Source organism: Oryzias latipes, chromosome 1 (assembly GCF_053564925.1).
Source record: "Oryzias latipes strain Hd-rR chromosome 1, Olatipes_Hd-rR_3.1".
Taxonomy (NCBI): Eukaryota; Metazoa; Chordata; class Actinopteri; order Beloniformes; family Adrianichthyidae; genus Oryzias; species Oryzias latipes.
In genome coordinates, this window is record NC_136237.1 from 38,756,339 (window position 1) to 38,775,350 (window position 19,012).

General features: G+C 41.1%; 1 protein-coding gene and 1 long non-coding RNA gene across 6 annotated transcripts; one reads left to right on the top strand and one right to left on the bottom strand.

Annotated features, from left to right (window-relative positions):
• Positions 1–1,192: 1,192 nt before the first annotated feature.
• On the top strand, positions 1,193–18,637 carry card14 (caspase recruitment domain family, member 14). 5 transcript variants are annotated; one of them, XM_078947068.1, is made up of 20 exons: positions 1,193–1,555; positions 2,434–2,571; positions 2,650–2,975; positions 3,657–3,806; positions 3,883–4,002; positions 4,182–4,328; positions 5,633–5,773; positions 5,853–5,969; positions 7,241–7,341; positions 7,751–7,806; positions 7,912–7,969; positions 9,060–9,276; positions 9,348–9,474; positions 12,005–12,245; positions 12,340–12,403; positions 12,488–12,608; positions 14,560–14,724; positions 15,098–15,210; positions 16,473–16,588; positions 16,761–18,637. In XM_078947068.1, exons 1-20 carry the CDS (start codon positions 1,342–1,344, stop codon positions 16,966–16,968), a joined length of 2,940 nt encoding a protein of 979 aa, XP_078803194.1. In that variant the 5' UTR covers positions 1,193–1,341; the 3' UTR covers positions 16,969–18,637. The 5 variants fall into 5 exon arrangements, with proteins under 5 accessions (XP_078803194.1, XP_078803195.1, XP_078803199.1 ...); XM_078947069.1 differs by having other exon boundaries at positions 9,063–9,276; XM_078947073.1 differs by having other exon boundaries at positions 5,633–5,743.
• LOC111947430 (uncharacterized) lies at positions 15,043–16,618 on the bottom strand. Its single transcript, XR_002873265.2, has 3 exons — positions 16,482–16,618; positions 15,949–15,995; positions 15,043–15,180 (listed from the first exon to the last, which is right to left on the bottom strand). It is a non-coding gene; the product is annotated as an uncharacterized LOC111947430 (long non-coding RNA).
• Positions 18,638–19,012: the final 375 nt, after the last annotated feature.

A 19,012-nucleotide genomic window follows, 5' to 3' on the forward strand; every position in this document is an offset into this window, starting at 1 on the left:
AGCCCAAAAAATCTCAGAACTCAGCTGCTCGGGTTCTCACAAGGACCAAATGAGTAGAACACATGAGTCCAGTTCTGAGGTCTTTACACTAGTTGCCTGTCTGACATAGGATAGACTTTTAAGTTCTATTGGTCTATTGGTTTATAAAGCTTTGAATGGTTTAGCCCCAAAAAACAAGATTAACCTCCTTGCCCATGTAGACAGAACTCTGCATTCATCTGGATCCAGTCCTTTGTCGTGTCCCGGAAGTCCAAACCAAACATGGAGAAGCTGCCTTCTCTGCTCCACAGATCTGTAACAGACTCACAGAAAGCCTTAGCTCAGTAGAAACGCTGTATTTAAATCCAGGTGAAAGTTCAAGTTTACATCTGCACTCTTATTTTCAGCTTACTTTATATTAACATCATTTGAACTTTCTTCATCAGAAAAACGCTAAATGTAAAAACACCAAATACACCATTTTCCTCATAGTGGATCGCTCCTTTAATATTTCCTTGAAATGTTTCTTTTAATGTTTTATATATCTTTGCTCTCAAAGTTTGACTTAAACGTGCCTTGTTTCAGTGATCTCAGTGTATCTGCTCACCAAATGCAAAATGGAACCATGTTTGTAAATTTTAGGCATCTAATTTCTATTGTTTTTCAATTTGCTGCATCTTAAACAGCAGGTTACTGTTTTGTTGTGCACAAATGTTATAGTTATTAAACTGACAGTTTTGTGGGCGTCGTTTTGCAGGTGTTTGAATGAACATTTACAGTAAACAGCAGATCCACACATGGAGCTCTTTGACCTTTTCCCGGCAGGTTAACCTTCACCTGAGCGCTGCTGGCCGTGTGGCAGACAGGACTTTGCACCTCAGTGTTTGCTCCCGTCTGCGTGTTTGCCTTGTTGTGATTAAGAAGGAGCTGGGAAAAGCGGCTGTTTGTTTGAGCTGTCTGCGCTTGAACACAAACGGGCTGCGCGTCACTCATTAATAAGGATGTGCACAGGTTTATTATGTGTGATAAGATCCTATACAATAAATGTGAGCAATGTTATGAACGGAAAAGACCCTCTGAGCTGTTTGGAGGTTGAGTCGGTGACGTGGAGTCGTTCGCAAAAACCTTTTCTGTAAATGTGTGTGCCGCTCTGTCTATGAAGGTCTTGTTTTACAAGTTTTCCCACACGCCCAATCACAGATGCATGCTTTGGAATAAACTCCCACGGGGCGTGGAAAGCACTCCTGCTTTCTTTTTTATCATAGAGCCTCTGTGGCTCCTCCACTCTGTCTGCTGATCAGCGGAAGCTGATCGCCTGCTGCCGGGACGGTCCCTTTGGCGGCACGGATCGGCGCACTCAGAATGGCTGGGAACTGCGTTCCCGAGAGCCAGGACCTGAAGGAGATGGGCGAGGAGGAACTGTGGGAGATGATAAATGACAACCGCCATAGGATCTCCTTGGGAGTCCGGCCTTGCATCTTGATCCCGTACCTGCGGCAGGCCAGGGTCCTCACAGATTTGGATGAGGATGAAATCGTCTCCTGCCACAACCTCACCAATCGCTGCATGAGAACCAGTAAGCAACCACTTTAGTGAAAGACCCACTTGGAAGAAAATTTAGTTTTTGCTGTCTTAACATGTTCTTACCATTTTTCTGATGAATGACATAAAGGGAGAAAATTAAGCTTATACTGCACTTCAGAGTATTCCGTCATTCAAATGATTGTGAATCAGGGGCAGATGAAAAAATGCCCTTTGATAAAGCCTGTAGCAGTGATGTAGTCAGCGGGCCACATTCCAATGCATCCACCGGCTGACAAATAGATCCATTTACATTTTTTTCTTCCTTGTCTGAGCTGGAATCTGGATAAAAATGGATGGCTGGATAGCTCTAATATTGCTCGCCATTTTTGTTATGCCGCTAATGCTAGGTTGGGGTTGTGAGGAGATGAAAGCTGTCAGGAGAGAGTGTAAACAATGGGATTATGGGAAATGAGGTGGCTTACTCCACACCAATAGTCCCACCCACAACTAAGAGTTTCTAATGAACTCTTGCTGCTCTGCAGAAACGATTTCCCAGAATCCAGCAAAAATTTGGGATTTTGGCTAAAAAACGCATCGACATAATTGAAAAAAACAGTGGGAACGCTTTTACAATAGATCAAAAGATGATCGGAGTGAGACTTTAGGGGCCTTCAAATGAAGGTTTACTCCGAGGAATGTTGCTGTGCACTTTTTGGAATAACCCTTCAGGGGACACAACTGTATTTTACTCTGTATTTTTTCCCGGGCTGGGGACCGGCACAGGGAGGCCCAAACTTGGGCCCTCTTGTGGCTACATAGTTAGGCAGCAGCTTGAAGGGTCTGACCCAAGGACTTAACCACTCAACCAACTGAGTCATCCAGCCACTGTTTGCTCCCAAGAATCTGATTTAGACATTTTTGTTTATCTAGGCTACATGCTGGATCTGCTGAGAGCTCAGGGAAGAAATGGAGCCATTGCTTTCCTGGAGGGTTTGATGATACATTACCCAACTCTCTACACCCAAGTCACGGGACGCAAACCCAGCACAGAACCCTCAACCTTCAGCGGTCAGCACCCTGCATGGTCTTCTTCCTCCACTTCTTTTTCATGTGCAGCTTGTCTGAAATGCATTCCTCTCCTCGCAGGCCTGATCAAATACTCCGAGCTGACAGAGTACCTGATCAGAGCGGTGACAGGGATGCAAAAGGAGCTGCAGGAGGCCCGCGGCGAGGCGGGCAGGATGAGCGCTCGCTGCGCCTCCCTGGAGTCGGAGATGGGACAGATGATGGAGCAGGAAGAGAAATCCGGACGCCTTCAGTCTGAGAATGATCGGCTGCAGAGACACCTGAGCTCTCTGCAGCGGGAAGTCGCCAAGCTGAAGGACGAGAAGTGTGATCTGTACATACGATACACAACCGCCATTGAGGAGAGGTCAGCCATAAACGAGCGCCTGCACGACCTAAACCTGCAGGTCAGTGATGGACAAACTCATCCGTCTTCCATGGCTGTCTGAAACCAAGGCGACACAAGTGTCACATGTACAAAATATTAAAAAAGAAAAACTTCTAGATCATCATTCAATTTATGACAAATTATGAAACACATCAATTCAACTGATTTTCAAGATGTCACAAGATTTGCAACTTCAGAGGAATACTTTTCGCTAGGTTTCCTTTTGTTTCTGAGTAAAAAAGTCATGCATAAACCAAACCAAACACGAGAAATTCGTGTTTTTAAAAGGGTTACTTTCCTTCATGAAAGTTTTTTTTGTCACCAGATGTTTAAGACAATAAACAATGTTGATGGAGATTGGTAATTAGAACCTTTAATCTAGCTGCTGCGAACTTTTCATGACAAATCACTGGAAAATAAAAGCCTCCTGTGGTCGAATGGAACTCAAGTATCCAGTTTCTTCCAAACACACAATAGGCTCTCCTGGGGAAAACTCAGGCAGCTAATTCTGGTTTTCAGAGCTGTTATTTATAGAAAAAATAAAAAATAAGTGATATGTTTATTAAATTTTGACGCTATGTTGGGATACATGAGCACGATGTGTTTTATTAACATAATCTAAGTTAGAAAGTCTTGACAGCGGCTGTGAAGGGACAGACTGAGTACAGTCCATCACAGCTGCTTCCATGTCTTGCTGCAGGTCTATCAGCTGCAAACGGAGCTGCAGAATGCCCAGATGGACACCAAACGGCACCCGCTCAGGTTCGTCTCTGCTCCTGAGAGCCCACAGCTGCAGGAGGAGGTCCGGACACTGCGCAGCCAGCTGGCGAAGGCTCAAACCCTCGACCCTGTGAGAGGAATCACCAGGTCTGATTGACGGGGGCTGCTGGTTATCTGTGGCTTTATGGTTCTTTTTCACCCTCCAGGCCCGTCAGGACATCCTGGCCCAGGACTTGGCGGAGGCCATCGACAGTCAGGTGCAGCTGGCAGAGCAGCTTCGGTGTTACAGGGAGGAGAACGAAATCCTACAGAGAGACAAACAAGCGGTATGTCGGAGTGTCTGCAGCCCGACGAAACCAGAACATAGAAACTCTCCTTGACACTCACAGCAGAACTTTCTTCCTCATACCAACATGAAGTTGTGTGAATCTTTTATTACACACCTGTGTTCACGTCAGTGGAACAGGTGTGATGGAAAGGACAAAACTGTGTTTGTATTGTGCAGCTTTTGGATCAGAAGGAGAGTCTGAGCCTTCAGGTGCAGCAGCTCACTGTGGACTGCAAAATGCTCCAGCAGAAGAGCACGCTGATCCAGAGCCAGATCAAGGAGCTGCAGACCGAGAGAGACCAGGTCAGGGGGTGCTCACCTGAGGTGACCAGTGTTTATTATTAATGATGTGTTTTTTTAAAATAAATTAAGTTAGAAAAAAATCCACCCTCACAGGAAGTATTTGGGAAACCGTTTTCTGGCTAAAATCCTACCTATTCATTCTGACAAACAGTTCCGCTTCTTCTTTTCACGGGCAGCTGCAGGAGATTGAGTCTTGCTTCCTCCTTTAATTGTTTTTGTAACAGTCAAAAACTGTTCCACCTTATGCTCCTTCCTGAAGTGTAGGATCGGGCATCCACACCCGCAGACTGTCGGGTGGCGTGGAGCTGCTCGCTGCTGCGCCGAAGCTTTGCAGAAAAGCAGCAAAACAGGACTGTGATTCATTTCTATAACAGGCAGTTGGCACCTGATGTGGGATGAATGAAAGGATTTAAACGCCTGAAAGACAAAGACAACTTGAAAACACAGCTTGATGAATTATAAAGGCAGACAGCACCAAATATGTTTCAAAATTCTTTTAATTTTGCTTTTTTACAATACTTTCAGTGTTTATCCTTTCTCAGTTGCAATTATATTCCTCATTTTGCTCCTTTTTGATGTAAGTTCATGACCTATATGCAAAAATAATAATTATAAATTTCCTTTGAGGGCACCTTGAACTCCCAATAGATCATCTTTTGATCTATTTTCAAAGCAAATTTGACAATCTGAATTTGACATATTTAATGTGCATTTTGTCGATGAGCTCAAGAAATGAGAAACTTTCATGGCTTCAATAACTGTATGTTGATGTGTTGTCTGGCTTTATTTATTATGTAATTTTTCTTTTCTCACGTTCTTTACTTACCGCCTCTAAAGGTCGTTGTTTTTTGTTTTGAATAAATCTGATCAATGCTATAACTTGATACACGTGATAAGAAATAACAGCTGAGGAACTTGAGGCCATTCTGTTTATGCATACAGCTTTTGTCTTTTTAACAGCTCTTTAATAACTCCATTCATACGGTTTACTGCCTGAGTGAAATTCTTTTCTATTCTAAGTTTCCATTAGTCCTCACAGACACATTTAGGAATGTAGAAGATTACTCCCACACGACTGTTTCTGTAGCTTTAGCGGCAGTTTGCACGTAGGCCACATCACTGTACTCCCTCCTCACCTACATCGACACCTTTACCTTTCCAGCTACAGACAAAGCTTGGCATGTTTTGACAATATGATTGTCAGGGCCATTTTCTTGTTGTATGTGACTCAAGAGTCTGAGACGAAACCAGGGCGTGCCTTTATCCTGCCACTTCTCTGTAAACTTTCATTGTTTGATAGATATCAACTCTTTCATAACTTTCAGGCGTACCTTTCCAGAGAAGAGGCCCAGGCCACGATAGCCCAGATCTTGGCTGAGAAGGATGCCCTTCGGAGCCAGCTGGTGGTGATGCAGGAGTCTGTGTTCACCCTGCAGGTGAAGCGCAGGAGCAGCGTCAAACAGAAGGTTTCTAAAATGACTAAAACACGTCAAAAACATGAACATGCAGAAACAAAACTTACGGTTTATTTTTTTATTTTTGAAGGTGAAGGACGTGAGGTGGCAGAGCTCAGTGTCTAGCTGTGATGGGTGTCCCCGCCCAGAGCGGCGAAAGCTTTGTCGCATGGATGCGCTGCGTCCTGAGACTTTCAGCAATTCAGAGGTGTGCAGCCAGACTCAGTTTGGTTTAGTGAAACAGATGCCCCAAACGGCAGCACCCAGATTATCAAAAAACATGAACTTTAGTAGATTAGGTATTAAAGTTAAAAAAACGGTAGATGGATGATATGAAACAAAAACAACCCCTTATGATGGGCTAAAGAACAAAAAACAAAAAAAAACAGATTCCTCTAAGCAGCCACTTCCAATGAAAAGTCTATCTAAATGCGTGTTTTAGGCTTCATAGTTCAAAACAAGTTTCAACGACCATTTCCGGGCTCTACGTAAAAAATCCATGGCCTTTGAAAGCATGTTGCTATTATTTAAACCACGTCGAACTTTGACCAATCAGGGATTTGGTAGTGAACTTATGTAAGGCGTCCCTTTTAAGTCACCGAAATGCAAACCCTTTAAAAAATTATCATGGAGGAAAATTTAATAATTGCACCAATTCTTCCATATGTCAGAATAAAGCTGTAAAAGAAACGGCCTGGTGCAGGATGTACGAGATTGACATTGAGCCAAGCCTGTTCCAACTGTAGGTGGTGAAGATGCGCTTGTAAACAGTAGAAAGAGAAGAAGAAGAAGAAGAAGAAGCCCCTCCCTGCTTGTCCAGCATGGACTAAAAGCATGTTCTAGAACACGCTGTTAGCACATTCAAGTACGCGCGTCTATGTGTACCTTATCAATGCTGTTGATTTTACAGCTCCAAGAATATACAGTTAAAAAAAGGGATCCTAAGACTGAACCTTGTGGCACTCCAACTTTCAAAGTAATTTAGTCAATCAAAAAAAAGCAATGAAACTTGGAGAAATTATTCCTTATCGTATACAACATAAACCACAGTTTTTAGATGGAGCACAGTATATTTCACCGAGGGATACAATTAGAAATAACGATATTTTCTTTCCTTGCAGCTTTAATATTCCACCCAATAATTAACCCCAAAGCAACACTTTGGAATCAGAATTTTTGTACAGAAATATTCGAAATTCAGTGAAAAAAAGAAAAAACATTATAGAATTGTACACATGGCAACTCCTTTAGAATAACTGAAATTAAATTTGAACTGTCAAATATTATGATGATTTGTAGTCTAGGTCAACTTTTTTTTTATTTGTCTGCCTTGAAAAACCCTCCAGTATTAAAACACATCAGAAAACAATACTTTTAGAGGGTGGGCTTTGTTTTTTTCTTGTCTCAAATGCTTTTTAAGCTGTCTGATGGTGACATCACTGTCATCTGATGGGTTATAATGGCTTTATTTGCATTTAGGAAGAGGATGCTGTAATGAATAGCATGCGGTCCAGAAATGCAGAGCCGCCCGGCCCGGAGTCTCTCCGCCGAAGAGAGGAAATCTTGTACGCAGACAGCAGGTGTGTGTGTGTTTTTGTGTTGTCAAGGGCAGCCATTGTGTGAATGTGTTAGAATAGCTCAATGGGGTATTGTGCAGCTTGAAATAGACTCCCACCATGAAGGATTTATGGCAGATGATTTCTGCATTCCTTTCTGCTGCAGTCACATGAGTTTCAGGTGGATTATTGATTTACAGGTGAGAGGAGGATGGGTTTGGGATTCACGTGAAGGAGGAAATGATTGAGCAAGAGTTAATCATATAACAGGAAGTGCAACATTTTATTCAAACACAGAGTTGAACTGTTAATTTGATCATTTTCATTTGTTTATCTTTTAAGACTCGACAGAAACACGTAAAGATCTATAGAGTGAGATCACACATGGAAAAAAGTGGCAGACTTGTTTATGATCTCATTTTTTTCCTCACAGCACAGAAAGTGCAGAGACAGACCCTCTTTTGGACGACTTTGTGCTGCTGACGGATGGTGCGTATAACCAAACCTAATCATTTAAGGGTGTGCTGCTTTTCTGCATTAATCCTCATACAATGGTTCCCTGAAAGCATTCCGGAATTATTCTTGTTTTTGCAGGAAGTGAAGACAGAAATGAGCTTGAGTCTCCTTCCCTAAGTAACTCTGAGTCCTCTGGGTAAGCCGCTCCATTAGTGAGTAGTTATGGTGTAATTATGATGCAATTTTAAAGAGCTCTTGCTCTTGTTGGATTAGCTTTCTGTGTTTGTCTCGTTTTAGTTTTGCTTTCAGTGAGTCCAACTGTGATGTGAGCCTGCAAAGGTTTTCTGAGAACTTTGTTTTTTGGTTACAGTTAATTTGCTTTTCAGAGAAACATGCTTTTTTTGGTTGATTAATAACAATGTAATATAAAAAACATTAATATTTCACATTGACACAAAAGAGCTAAAGAAAAACGGGTAACATTTTCACTAATTTTTATACTTAAATTTTTTTTTCTAATATAAAAAGTGTAAACACAACATAGACCCAGGAGACGTTGTCTCATCTCTATAGTAAAAACATTCAAGAGAATCTCAACTAAAGCAATCAGGTTATTTTTACAGCACTTTTCCTATATTTTTATAGCTCAAAGTTCTCTCCGCGTCCCTCGTTGTTTCTCCCCATCAGTATAGAATGAAACATGGCAGATCCAGTATAAAAACCAGTGAAAAAACAAATCAAATCCAACTTTATTTATAAAGTACTTTTCATACTAGAGTAACACAAAAGGCTTTACAGACTTGAACAATAAAGAATGAAAGTTTAAAACACAAGGGTCGCCTTGACCCTCCCTACCCCTCACAATAAACATAAGGAAACATAAAACTGCATATAGATAAAACTTGAAATGAAAACCAAACGGAATTTACAAAAGCTTACCTAGAAAATGCTAAATTAAAAAACATTTAGGAGACACGCAAAATAAATGAAAAAGGTAAATAAAATTAAAAAAATGTTATAAAAAGGTACACAAAATAACGAATAACACAATACTGAACTTACAGTGGAATTAAATAGGAATATGTACATAAACATACTGCTATTACTAGAAATAAATCCATGAAATTACATATAAATAAAGCAAATAAGATTATAACTTTATGTTGTTTATTTTTATTAAAGCTGCTGAGATGGAATAAATATATATTTATTTATTTAAAAAAAAAATATATATATATATATATATATATTATTATTTGCTGAATTTCCTCCGTTTTTTCCATTAGTAGTTCAAGAAAATCGGCCCCTCCTTTCCTGGTGCGCTCTCGCCCCAAAGCCATCCGGGTCATCGGTCGGGTCATCAGCATCTCCTTCCTGGGTGAGGCTCTGCTGAGCCAGCTGACAGTCGTGGGGGGCAACAAGAGCGGGGTGTTTGTGCACCAGGTGACTGAGGGCAGCGCCGCCCAGGGGGTTGGCATCAGCCCGGGGGCGCAGATCGTAGAGGTATGCGTGAGCGTGGGCAAGCAGCCGATGTTCTGCCTCCTGGTGTTCCTCACTGTGTGCTTCTGCTGCAGGTGAAGTATGAGCACAACCAGAGGGCTCTGAGGATGGTGCTGGAGGACTCCACCTTGGAGGAAGCCATGTGGGCTCTCAGCCAAGTCACCGGCTTCTGTCACCTCTCCCTGCGGCCCAGACCAGATGGTACGCCCTACTACTTGTAAATAATAGTTTCTGGTTTCTAAATTTAGCCCTCCGTGAACCATCAACATGCAGATGGGCTGATGGACCAGGGGAACACAGAAGTTTATGGTTGTGGCTGAAGCAACAGGAAGCAGATTGTCTTTTCTGCAGATTAAACTAATTGGCAGCGGCCGTGTGAGGCTCATCTGTCACAGAGCGGAAAAAACAGAATGTTTCTTTGAACGGCTGCGTTTATGACGTCCTACGTCAGTTTGCTCAGCTGGGCTGAAGGGTTATCTGAAGTGTAAAGCAAAACAAGAACATTGCTGATGAATCAAAAGAGTCTTCCAGAAGCCCAGTTAGTCACTTTGTTACAGAAATGTTTTCAAGTGCAGGAAATAGTTATTCTTAACCCTTGTGCTATCTTAGATGACCCCACCCTTACATTGACTTGTTATTCCTACCATGACAAAGGTGGAAAGATTTCATGGACACCAGTGAAGATCACAAATCATTGAAGAAAAAAGTTTTAACGCACTGTCTAGTGGGTCTAGGTGACCCAACTCCCAATGTTAAAGTGCCTAGGATAGCACAAGGGTTACATGCACAGAAAGGAAACCAGTGAGTCTTGTTTGATCAAGAACTTTTGCCCTCAAGCCTTCAGCTGATGGTTTAGATAAATTAAACTCAGCTCTCTTCATGCAGTTTCCATGCAGCAAAAGCAGTTTTATTTTTTTCAAATTTATTTTTTATTGAAAAAGCACAGGATAAATTGTACATTGTTTTGACGTGTTACAATGTTCATGCTTTCTCAGTTTTTTAATTGAAAAACAAAAAAAACCAAAACAAAATAATAATAAATAAAAAAGGAACATGTGAGGAAGCAGGGAGTTTCAAAACATAAATGATATGACATGATTTCAGATGAAATCCGATCTTACAGGCTTAACATATTCTGTCCATATAGACCAAGTAGCGTAAAAAACATCCAGCCGTATTTGTAAAGAGTGTGAGATTCTTTCCATTATATAAATTCTTTGTACAACATCAATCCAGTCTTCTATCGTTGGCTGTTCAGGTTTAAGCCATTTTCTGGTTATTGCTTTCTTACTGGCTGCCAGCAGAATGTAGAGCAGTTTCTTATTTTTGTTGTCTAGGCCATCAATTTTACTCAAAAACAGACTTTCAAAAGACAAGTGGAAAACAATAGAAAACACATTTTGCAGATGTTCATGTATGTCAGACCAATACTTCTTGATAACCACACAGTCCCAAAATATATGGAAGTGATTGGCTCCATTGTTACCACACCTCCAACATTTACTATTTCCTAGGTATTTTTTTTGCAAAAGCAGTTTTAAACTTAAATAATAATGGAACAATTTGGAAACTAAGATCATTTAAGAAAAAAATTAAAAACATAAAGGCTCAAGAGGGCAGAAAACCAATAAATTAAATAAAGAAATTGAATTTGGAAGAACTAAAAACTTCCTTTAAGGATAATAAAATCATACAAGACATAGAAAACCCAATTAAGATTTGAACATTATAGTATATTAATATTATATTTGTCAACATATATCTAAGTGTAGATGTATTTTGGTTTGTCTTTTTTATTGCTTAAAACTCCAGTTCCAAAAAAATCCAAAAACATTAACAGTATGGAAGTATTTCTGCTTTAGCAAAACCAATAAAAAACGAAAAATCGTTTTAAAATAAATTATTATTAAACTAGAAAAGATATAAATCACACAAGATTTAGTGTAAATCTAAATAAAAACGTCATTTTAAGCGTCTCTTATCTCAGATAGCACCCTTGTGCTATCTGAGATGACCCCCCCCCCTTACATTGACGTGTTCTCCCTACCATGACAAAGGTGGATAAAGGTGGAAAGATTTCATATAATCCATGGACACCAGTGAGGTTCACAAATCATTGAAGAAAAAAGGTTCAGCGCACTGTCTAGTGGGTCTACATGACCCAACTCCCAATGTTAAAGTGCCTAGGATAGCACAAGGGCTACAGATGAACCAATCAGCTAAAGCAGAGGGACATGAAAAGGATTTCATGACTTTCTCAGATTTCAGAGAAGGCTCATGTGTAAAAATACACTTCCACACCCAGTGGGAACAGAACGTTGTGCAGAATTCACTGTAAATTCCCTTCTGAGTTCAGAACATTTCTTTGCGTTATTTAAGGAGGCGGCAGGTTGTTCCAGATGAAACTGGAACCGTCAGAAAAGCAGGATAACTCTCTGGCATTGAGACAACAATACTCATGGATCAATGAATGAGCGTGATGGTGGTTTTGCTACTGATAAGTGAACTGACATCTAAAGAAACCGAACACGCCGAGTGCCGTTGAAGATTTGCATCACAAAACCGGCATGCCCAGTTTTCCTTCACGCTTTGGCTAATTCACATTTTTATTTTTCTTGTTGAACATTGTGCAACCTTTTATTTTCCTTTTGAAACTACTTGAAACACAGAGTTGAACCAAAAATTCTTGATGTGTGCTGATTTTATGACTTCAATGGCTTTGCTCGTTTAGAGTACGAGGCGCTGCTGCAGCAGCTGCAGAAGAGCGAGACGGCGTCTGGAGACTCCTTCTACATCCGGGTCAACGTGTCTCTGCCCGCTGGCTCGACTGGAACCCTGGCCGTGACCTGCAATGACATCCTGCATGTGACAAACACGCGGCCCAGCGGCGCTGAAGACCAGTGGCACGCCTGCCAGGTGCACCCCTGCCAGCTGCTGGACCTGCAGAGTGGAACCATACCTAACTATTACAGGTTCATTGACTGCCATCCACTTATGGATCAGAACTTCAACCCTCCATCCTGAACTTAGGAAGAGATTTCTTATTATTTTTGTGTTTTGTCACAGGGCGCAGCGACTTCTAATTCGCACGATTGAAGAGATAAACTTTCAAACTAAGAAATGTCAAAAGGTACCAAAATTGTCATAAGGCTTGGTGGGAAGATGCAGAGCTCCTGTTTGCTCAGCCATTTGTGGGATTTTTTTTTGGTACCAGGCCGGACGTGAAGTTTGCTGGAGAAAAGAGAAGGCAGTGAGGATCGTCAGTACGGGCCGCCAGGGGAGGAACCCAATGTGGGTCAGCGTGGAGGACAAAAACAGCGAGAGCACAGAGTCAGGTATGAGCCTCAAACCAAGGGGTGAAGCTAAAATATCGATTGGTTTATTTCTTAATGAAAAAAAAAGTCCTTCAAAACACTCCCAGATTCGTCTTTACGCTGATTGTTGGCCCCTCTCCACAGTCCACAGCATCCTCATGTAAATTTTGCCTCACTCCTCTTGAAGAGTCACTTCACAGCCTCCATCTTTGTCTTAACATTAGAAAAACAAAACACATTCTTTTCAGTTGGAGGCCTGATGTTGCCCCCTCTCCAATGATCACTGGCAGTGATGGCACGGTCTTAGAACACGTTTATGTCTTTAAATATATTTGTCTTTCATCACCCCCATCAGTAACCTCCAAACCAAAATCAAAGCTAGAACAGCCTTCCTCTTCCCCCTTCACTCATGAAATCAGACACACCTTAGATAAAATTGCTGCACTTCCTATTTTTGACTGTAGAGACATAATTTTCTAAACAATGGCACCAAGTACTGCTCTCAAACATTTGCTTTGTCCTCAAAGATCCACTTAGATAAAATTCTTATTTTTTGTGTTTTTAACATGTTCTTGTGGCATTTTTCTTGTGATGGAGGGCATATGTTAAGAACATTAATATTAAAACTGCATTTCTGGGTATTTAATTATTCAAATCATTGTCAATAAGGAGCAGATGAAAAGGTGGCATTGAAAAAGAGCTTATTTGTCATGTAGAAACTATGCTGTGCGGGCCACAAGTTCCAATAGTCTTCACCATTCTGATGCATCCACTTGTAGAAGACTGGATCCATGAACGTCTGAGCTGGTATCTGGCTCTAAACTGTACGGCTTAATAGCTCCAATATTGCTCTTCATTTTTATTGCATCAGTACTGTTAGGTTGGGGTTGTGGGGAGCTGTAAGCTAGAGGTAGAGCGTGTTAACAAAGGGATCATAGGAAATAAGTGGAGGCTCACTTCCGTAACTCACCACAACTACCAGAGCTATTGCCGCTCTGCAAAACCTATGTCCTAGAATTCGACAGATTTTTGATTTTGGCAAAAAAAAAAAAAAGAAAAGTGGTATAAACATAATGAAAAGACCACTGGGAACCCTTTTACAATAAATCAAAAGATGATCGGAGTCAGACTTTAGGGGCCTTCAGATGAAGGTATACGTCCAGGAATGTTGTTGTTCACCTTTTGGCATAACCCTTCAGGGGTCGCCACAGCGAATCAGCTTTCACCGAGTCATACAGGTGCTTTGGCAGAGATTTTTACACCAGCTGCCCTTCCTGATACAACCCTGTAATTTTTCCGGGCTGGGGACCGGCACAGGGAAGCCCAGACTTGGGCCCTCCTGTGGCTACATTATTAGGCAGTAACTTGAAGGGTCTGACACAGGGACCCACACTGGATGAAGCTCATTGCCCTTTTTTTTGGCTAAAAGCAACAAAATCATATTTAAATAAACCACTGGGAGTGCTTTTTTAAATTATTGAAAAGATTATTGGAGTGGAACTTTATTATTCCATTTCACACCCGTCACTGTGAACTCTATAATTTGTGGGTTGGCCTTCTCTTCAACCATTGGTTTATTTTTCCTCTACCAAACAATCCTGAATCAAACTTCTCTTTATATGTCGTCTCTCCTATCATCCTTGGTCAGGCATTCATCTCCATCTTTGGCGGTAATGCCTTCAGCATTTCTGCTGCGAGTGACTGGAACACATTTCAAACCATCATTAAAGTCTATATCTGTGTTCAAACTGAGAATTCAACAGGTCATTGTTGATACTTGCTCCTGCTACAGAAGCTAGTAATGTGTTTCTGTATAACCCTGTGTATGCACTGTTTTATGCTACTTACATGCAGCCTCTTGGTCAAGTCATGCGCGGAAAGTAGAATTTGTCCTTAAACATCTCATTTTGGATAAATAAAGGTGCTAGACTGTACTAAACAGCCATCGGCTTCAACTTCTTTGTCTCCACAGGAACTCCCAGTTCCTCCAAATGTTGTGTGACCCTCATGCCTTACACTCTGGTCACCCCTCATTACCCGCCCATCTGCAGGCCGGTGCTACTCCTGCCCTCCATACTGGGACGGATCCTAGACAAGAAGCTGGCAGGCTGGCAGGGCTTTGAGCTCTGTGAGGCCGGTAAGAAACCTGTCTGTTCAGACTCCTGATGAGGAGTCTTTTATTCCTGAAATTATTTCTATTTTCTATGATTAGCTCAACAACAGTTTTTTTATTTTATTTGTTGGCTTAGCAAACATAGAGCCTCCTCCACGGGGTTGAATATTTAATGATTAGTTTTTTTATGCTCACAAGGAAGGAAATAATTCCACAAGTAAATAGCTGTAAAAGTCCAGAATGCTGCAAACAGCAAATGTGTCCCTGCAGTAATAAGCGTGGAGGGGAAGTTTGCTCACTCGTGACCACACCTGGAGCCAAAAACAATAAGGAAAAAAAAAGGTTTTATTGAAGAGAATCAGCACATTCCTGATTCCTGCCTGCTGTTGGTCCCCAGAAGTGCTGATGTCCAGCGAGCACGCCGCCCGGCTCCAGAGGTCCGAGATCCTGGAGGAGAGCGAGCAGGGCCGGTGCTACACCCTGCAGAGTGTGGAGAGGGTCATGAAAAAGGTCAGAACGTGACTCCACAGCCGTAATCGGGCACACCTGAAACATTTCTGATGGTTTGATTGGCAGAGAGTACAGAAAAATAAAAGTTCTAATGTTTGAGTGGCTTCACATCGAGTTTACAAGAATAGAAAAAATAAATTCATTTAATGTTTGAATTTTGCAATTAAAAAAACAAAGCACAGTTAGTGTCTGTAACTGTGCTCCAAACTAGTTGTTAGTCAGGCTCACTCCTGAAACAGAAGCTATTTTATTCCAACATTCTCTGCTGTTTTAGTTTGCTTTAAACATGTAGAGTGACACATTTTCAGGTGTTGGTTGGACTACAGGTGGAGAAGTGTCTATAATGTGACCTTATTTTCAGTTGGACCTGTTGCCCTCTGGGAGGCGCTACCGATGCATCAGAACTGAAACAAATAGCTTTGAAAGCAGCTTCTTTCAAAAGGCAAAAACCATGATAAACCCATCCTGACCACACATACAGATGTATATTTGCTTATTTAGGTATTTACTCTTTTTAACTTTTAACTTCCTGCTCGCTGACGTCTGCTCAGCTCATGCCAAGAAATTCAAACAATAGGGGTGTCACGGCTCATTTTAACAACGATTCGGTTCATATCATAATTTGTGGTTTACAATGCGATTCATAGTCAATATTGGTTCGTTTCGATTCGCTGCCCTACATTGGATCCAGGGCACCTTCAGCCAAAAGTTGTACCAGTGTGACTCAGAGATAAATACCTGATACGGAAAAGTACAGGTGAAGTTTTCAAGATGTCTCGTGTTTCCTGCAAGATAATCAAGTGTAAATTAAATATGTGCAAAAACAAACAAGTCAACAAGAACTAAAGGCACATCCATTCAGACTTTAATTTCATAAAGTCGACTTGATCACTTTTTACTGCCATCACATGCTGTGCTGTGATCCACTTGTTTTCATGTTACAGTTAAATAAACCTACAGTACCTCAATCCAAATGGTATTTCCCAATAGTTATAATAAACGATCTGTTTCATTTTAAAACGATTTTATAATGATGCAGGTCGATTCGATTAACAACTTGCCTCAGTCAGATCCATCTGGTTAGATCCTAGGAAAATAAATCCAATAATTACTGAAATTGAATCTAATACTTTAGAGAAGTGGTTTGATCTGTTTTGTGTTGATGTAAAAAATCTTTTCACAGTGATTTAGTTCTAAAGAAAATGTAATTCTTTTTTTTCCTTTTCTTTGTCTAATCTGGATGTTTTCTGCACATTTAACAGGGAACTCACTGCGTGCTGCCGTTGGGCCTGGACTGTGTGCGCCGGTTGCACCGTTTCCAGATCTTCCCCATCATCATCTTCATCGGCCAGACTTCTCGCAGTGCACGAAAACTCAGGTAAATCCAAAAATATAAATATTTTCCTTTCTGTCAAATTTTTGTGTAAAAACAAATAAAGGTTAAATTTGGCTTTTTTTCCAGTCATTGAATATGTGGAGCTTTCCTTGTTTCCAACTAAATATACTCCTATATTCAGATGAACATTGATGATGCTTGCTTGCTTTAACAGGTCAAAGCTGCAGCGCCACAGCCAATCAGAGGAGCAGCTTCTGGCGTGCTCGAGGAGCGAGGAGCCGCTGCTGGACAAGCTGTCGTGTTTGTATCGCAGCATGGCTCCAGACTCGTGGTGCGACCAGACCTCCCTGCTGACCTCTCTGCGCACCGTCATCTGGGAGGAGCAGAGGAAGATCGTGTGGGTGGAGCCTGATCTGTGGTGACCTGGGGGGTATTCCAGGAAGCATGTTTAAACTAGCCTGACTTTAACCCTGAACTCTGGCTGAAGTCCTCCTGAACTTGCTTACTCTGGGTATGTCGGTTCCAAAAGACCGGATATGAGTTGGCGTAATTACGCTCGACTTGGTAACCCTGGGTTGATGCGCGTGCACGGCAGGTACATAAAGACATTCTCAATGGATCGCCGATTTACGGAGTCACCATGGAAACGCGTGGAGAAAAAAAGAGAGCGCTATACTTCAGTGAGACGGAGTCTGAGGTTTTAATGACGGCGAATGAAGATTATGTGTCCATCAAAAAGTAATACTGCTGCATCATCAGCAAAAGAAAGAGTTTCTGCTTGGAGAAAAAGAACGGACAAAGTAAACGCACGAGTTTCTGATCTTATTTTCATTGTGATGCATATATATATATAACTTATCCAACTTAAATTAATTCAATTGTCAACAAGTAATTGAGTTAAATTTATTTAACGTAATTCCTTACGTCTATCCAACTCAATATTTTTTTTACAACCTTAAATTTACATATTTATCTAACTAAATGTCATATTACTCCAATTCAATTAAAGATTTTCCATCTTAATTTATTGTAATTCTTAAACTATCATATGTCTAAATTTGAGCCTGCAGATATTCTCATTTTTATAACAATAAAATGAATGAAACAAAACAGATTTGAATCATGAAACCATATACCATATCTCTGAATCTATCATAACACTACAACACAGTAGGGCTGCTAAATAAACTCATCATCCTCTCACTCATGGTGCAAAAAGAATTAAACATAACTGGACGAATAACTGGGCAAAACACAGTAAAACAACTAAACACATTTGGTCAAAAAGCCACACTTGAACCCAAATCCGTCCAGACAGGCAAAGGGAATGGTATCCCACAATTCCTTGTGCTGCCGAGGTAACAGCAGCACCAAAGTTACACCTACTTAATTGAATTAATTTAAATGAAAGTATAATAAATGTCTGAAAACTACGTGTTATTTGTAAGCTGACTTAACTTAAAAGAATTGATTTATCTTAACTGAAGCAAATAATTCAGTTAGATCAAAGTAAAAGGTTTATCTGTCCAACATCCATATGTGGTCTAATCACCCTCAAACGGTGGAAAAAGTATTATCTGAGCTTCTTCATCCACTAAATCATCTACAAATGGACACGCCATGCTGCTTCACCTCTCTGAAAACAAACTAACCTTCAACTAAACCTGCTCCAGACCAGGTTATGTTCAGAACATGAGTTGCTAGGGGAACTAAGCACACCCTGAAACATACCTCTGTATTTGGAACCGAAAGCGGTGGTTGTACACTTCTTTAGCCTCAAACTTACCGCGGGAGCTAGCATAACCTGCTTTCTGGAATACCTCCCTGGGGGGTGTTTATAAGTAGTTTTGTTTACCTACACTAAGTAAGAAATGTTTTCTGTAAACGTGGGTATGTATCTATGATACTTTGACTAAAGAATAAGTATGAGTATGCAGCTGTGATGCTGAGGAGTAAAGAAATATTTTCTGTTTTATTGGTACATTTGTGTTTTTTTGGTAGGTTTTGTTTTTATAGCAAACACTTTTTCACTATGGAGGATTTACTTTCTTTGTAATGTTGGTGATAAATAAACACTTTTCTAAAGTGCCACTCCAAACATCTTTTGATCCATTCATGCCGTTTTTTGCCCAAACCAAAAAACCTGTCATCGTCTAGATAGAACATAGTTTCTGCAGAGCGGCAGTAGTTCTTTAGATATATTTACCTCTGAGCTGTGGGCAGGGCCGTTTGGCGCCGCCGTCCTTTCCACTACTCGTCTGCAGCAAGAGCACTGCATTATGGAGGGGTGGTTCAGGGGGGGCCCAGATCCAGACCTTGAGGGCCGGTGTCTAACATGTCTTCGAACCATACTGCCTCTGAAGCTCCTTATTGGCTAAACACACCTGATCCAGGTAATCAGCAGCAGGTAAGGCAGGGTTTCTGGAAAACTAGCAGGAGGCCGGACCTCGAGGCCGGGATTTGGGA

What these genes read in the sequence shown, in the direction of transcription:
- card14 (XM_078947068.1), top strand. Translation starts at nt 1,342, where the DNA reads ATGGCTGGGAACTGCGTTCCCGAGAGCCAGGACCTGAAGGAGATGGGC. An exon ending in TGCACGACCTAAACCTGCAG is followed by an intron (nt 2,976 to 3,656) that starts GTCAGTGATGGA and finishes GTCTTGCTGCAG; the next exon opens with GTCTATCAGCTGCAAACGGA. An exon ending in CCTGCGGCCCAGACCAGATG is followed by an intron (nt 9,475 to 12,004) that starts GTACGCCCTACT and finishes TTGCTCGTTTAG; the next exon opens with AGTACGAGGCGCTGCTGCAG.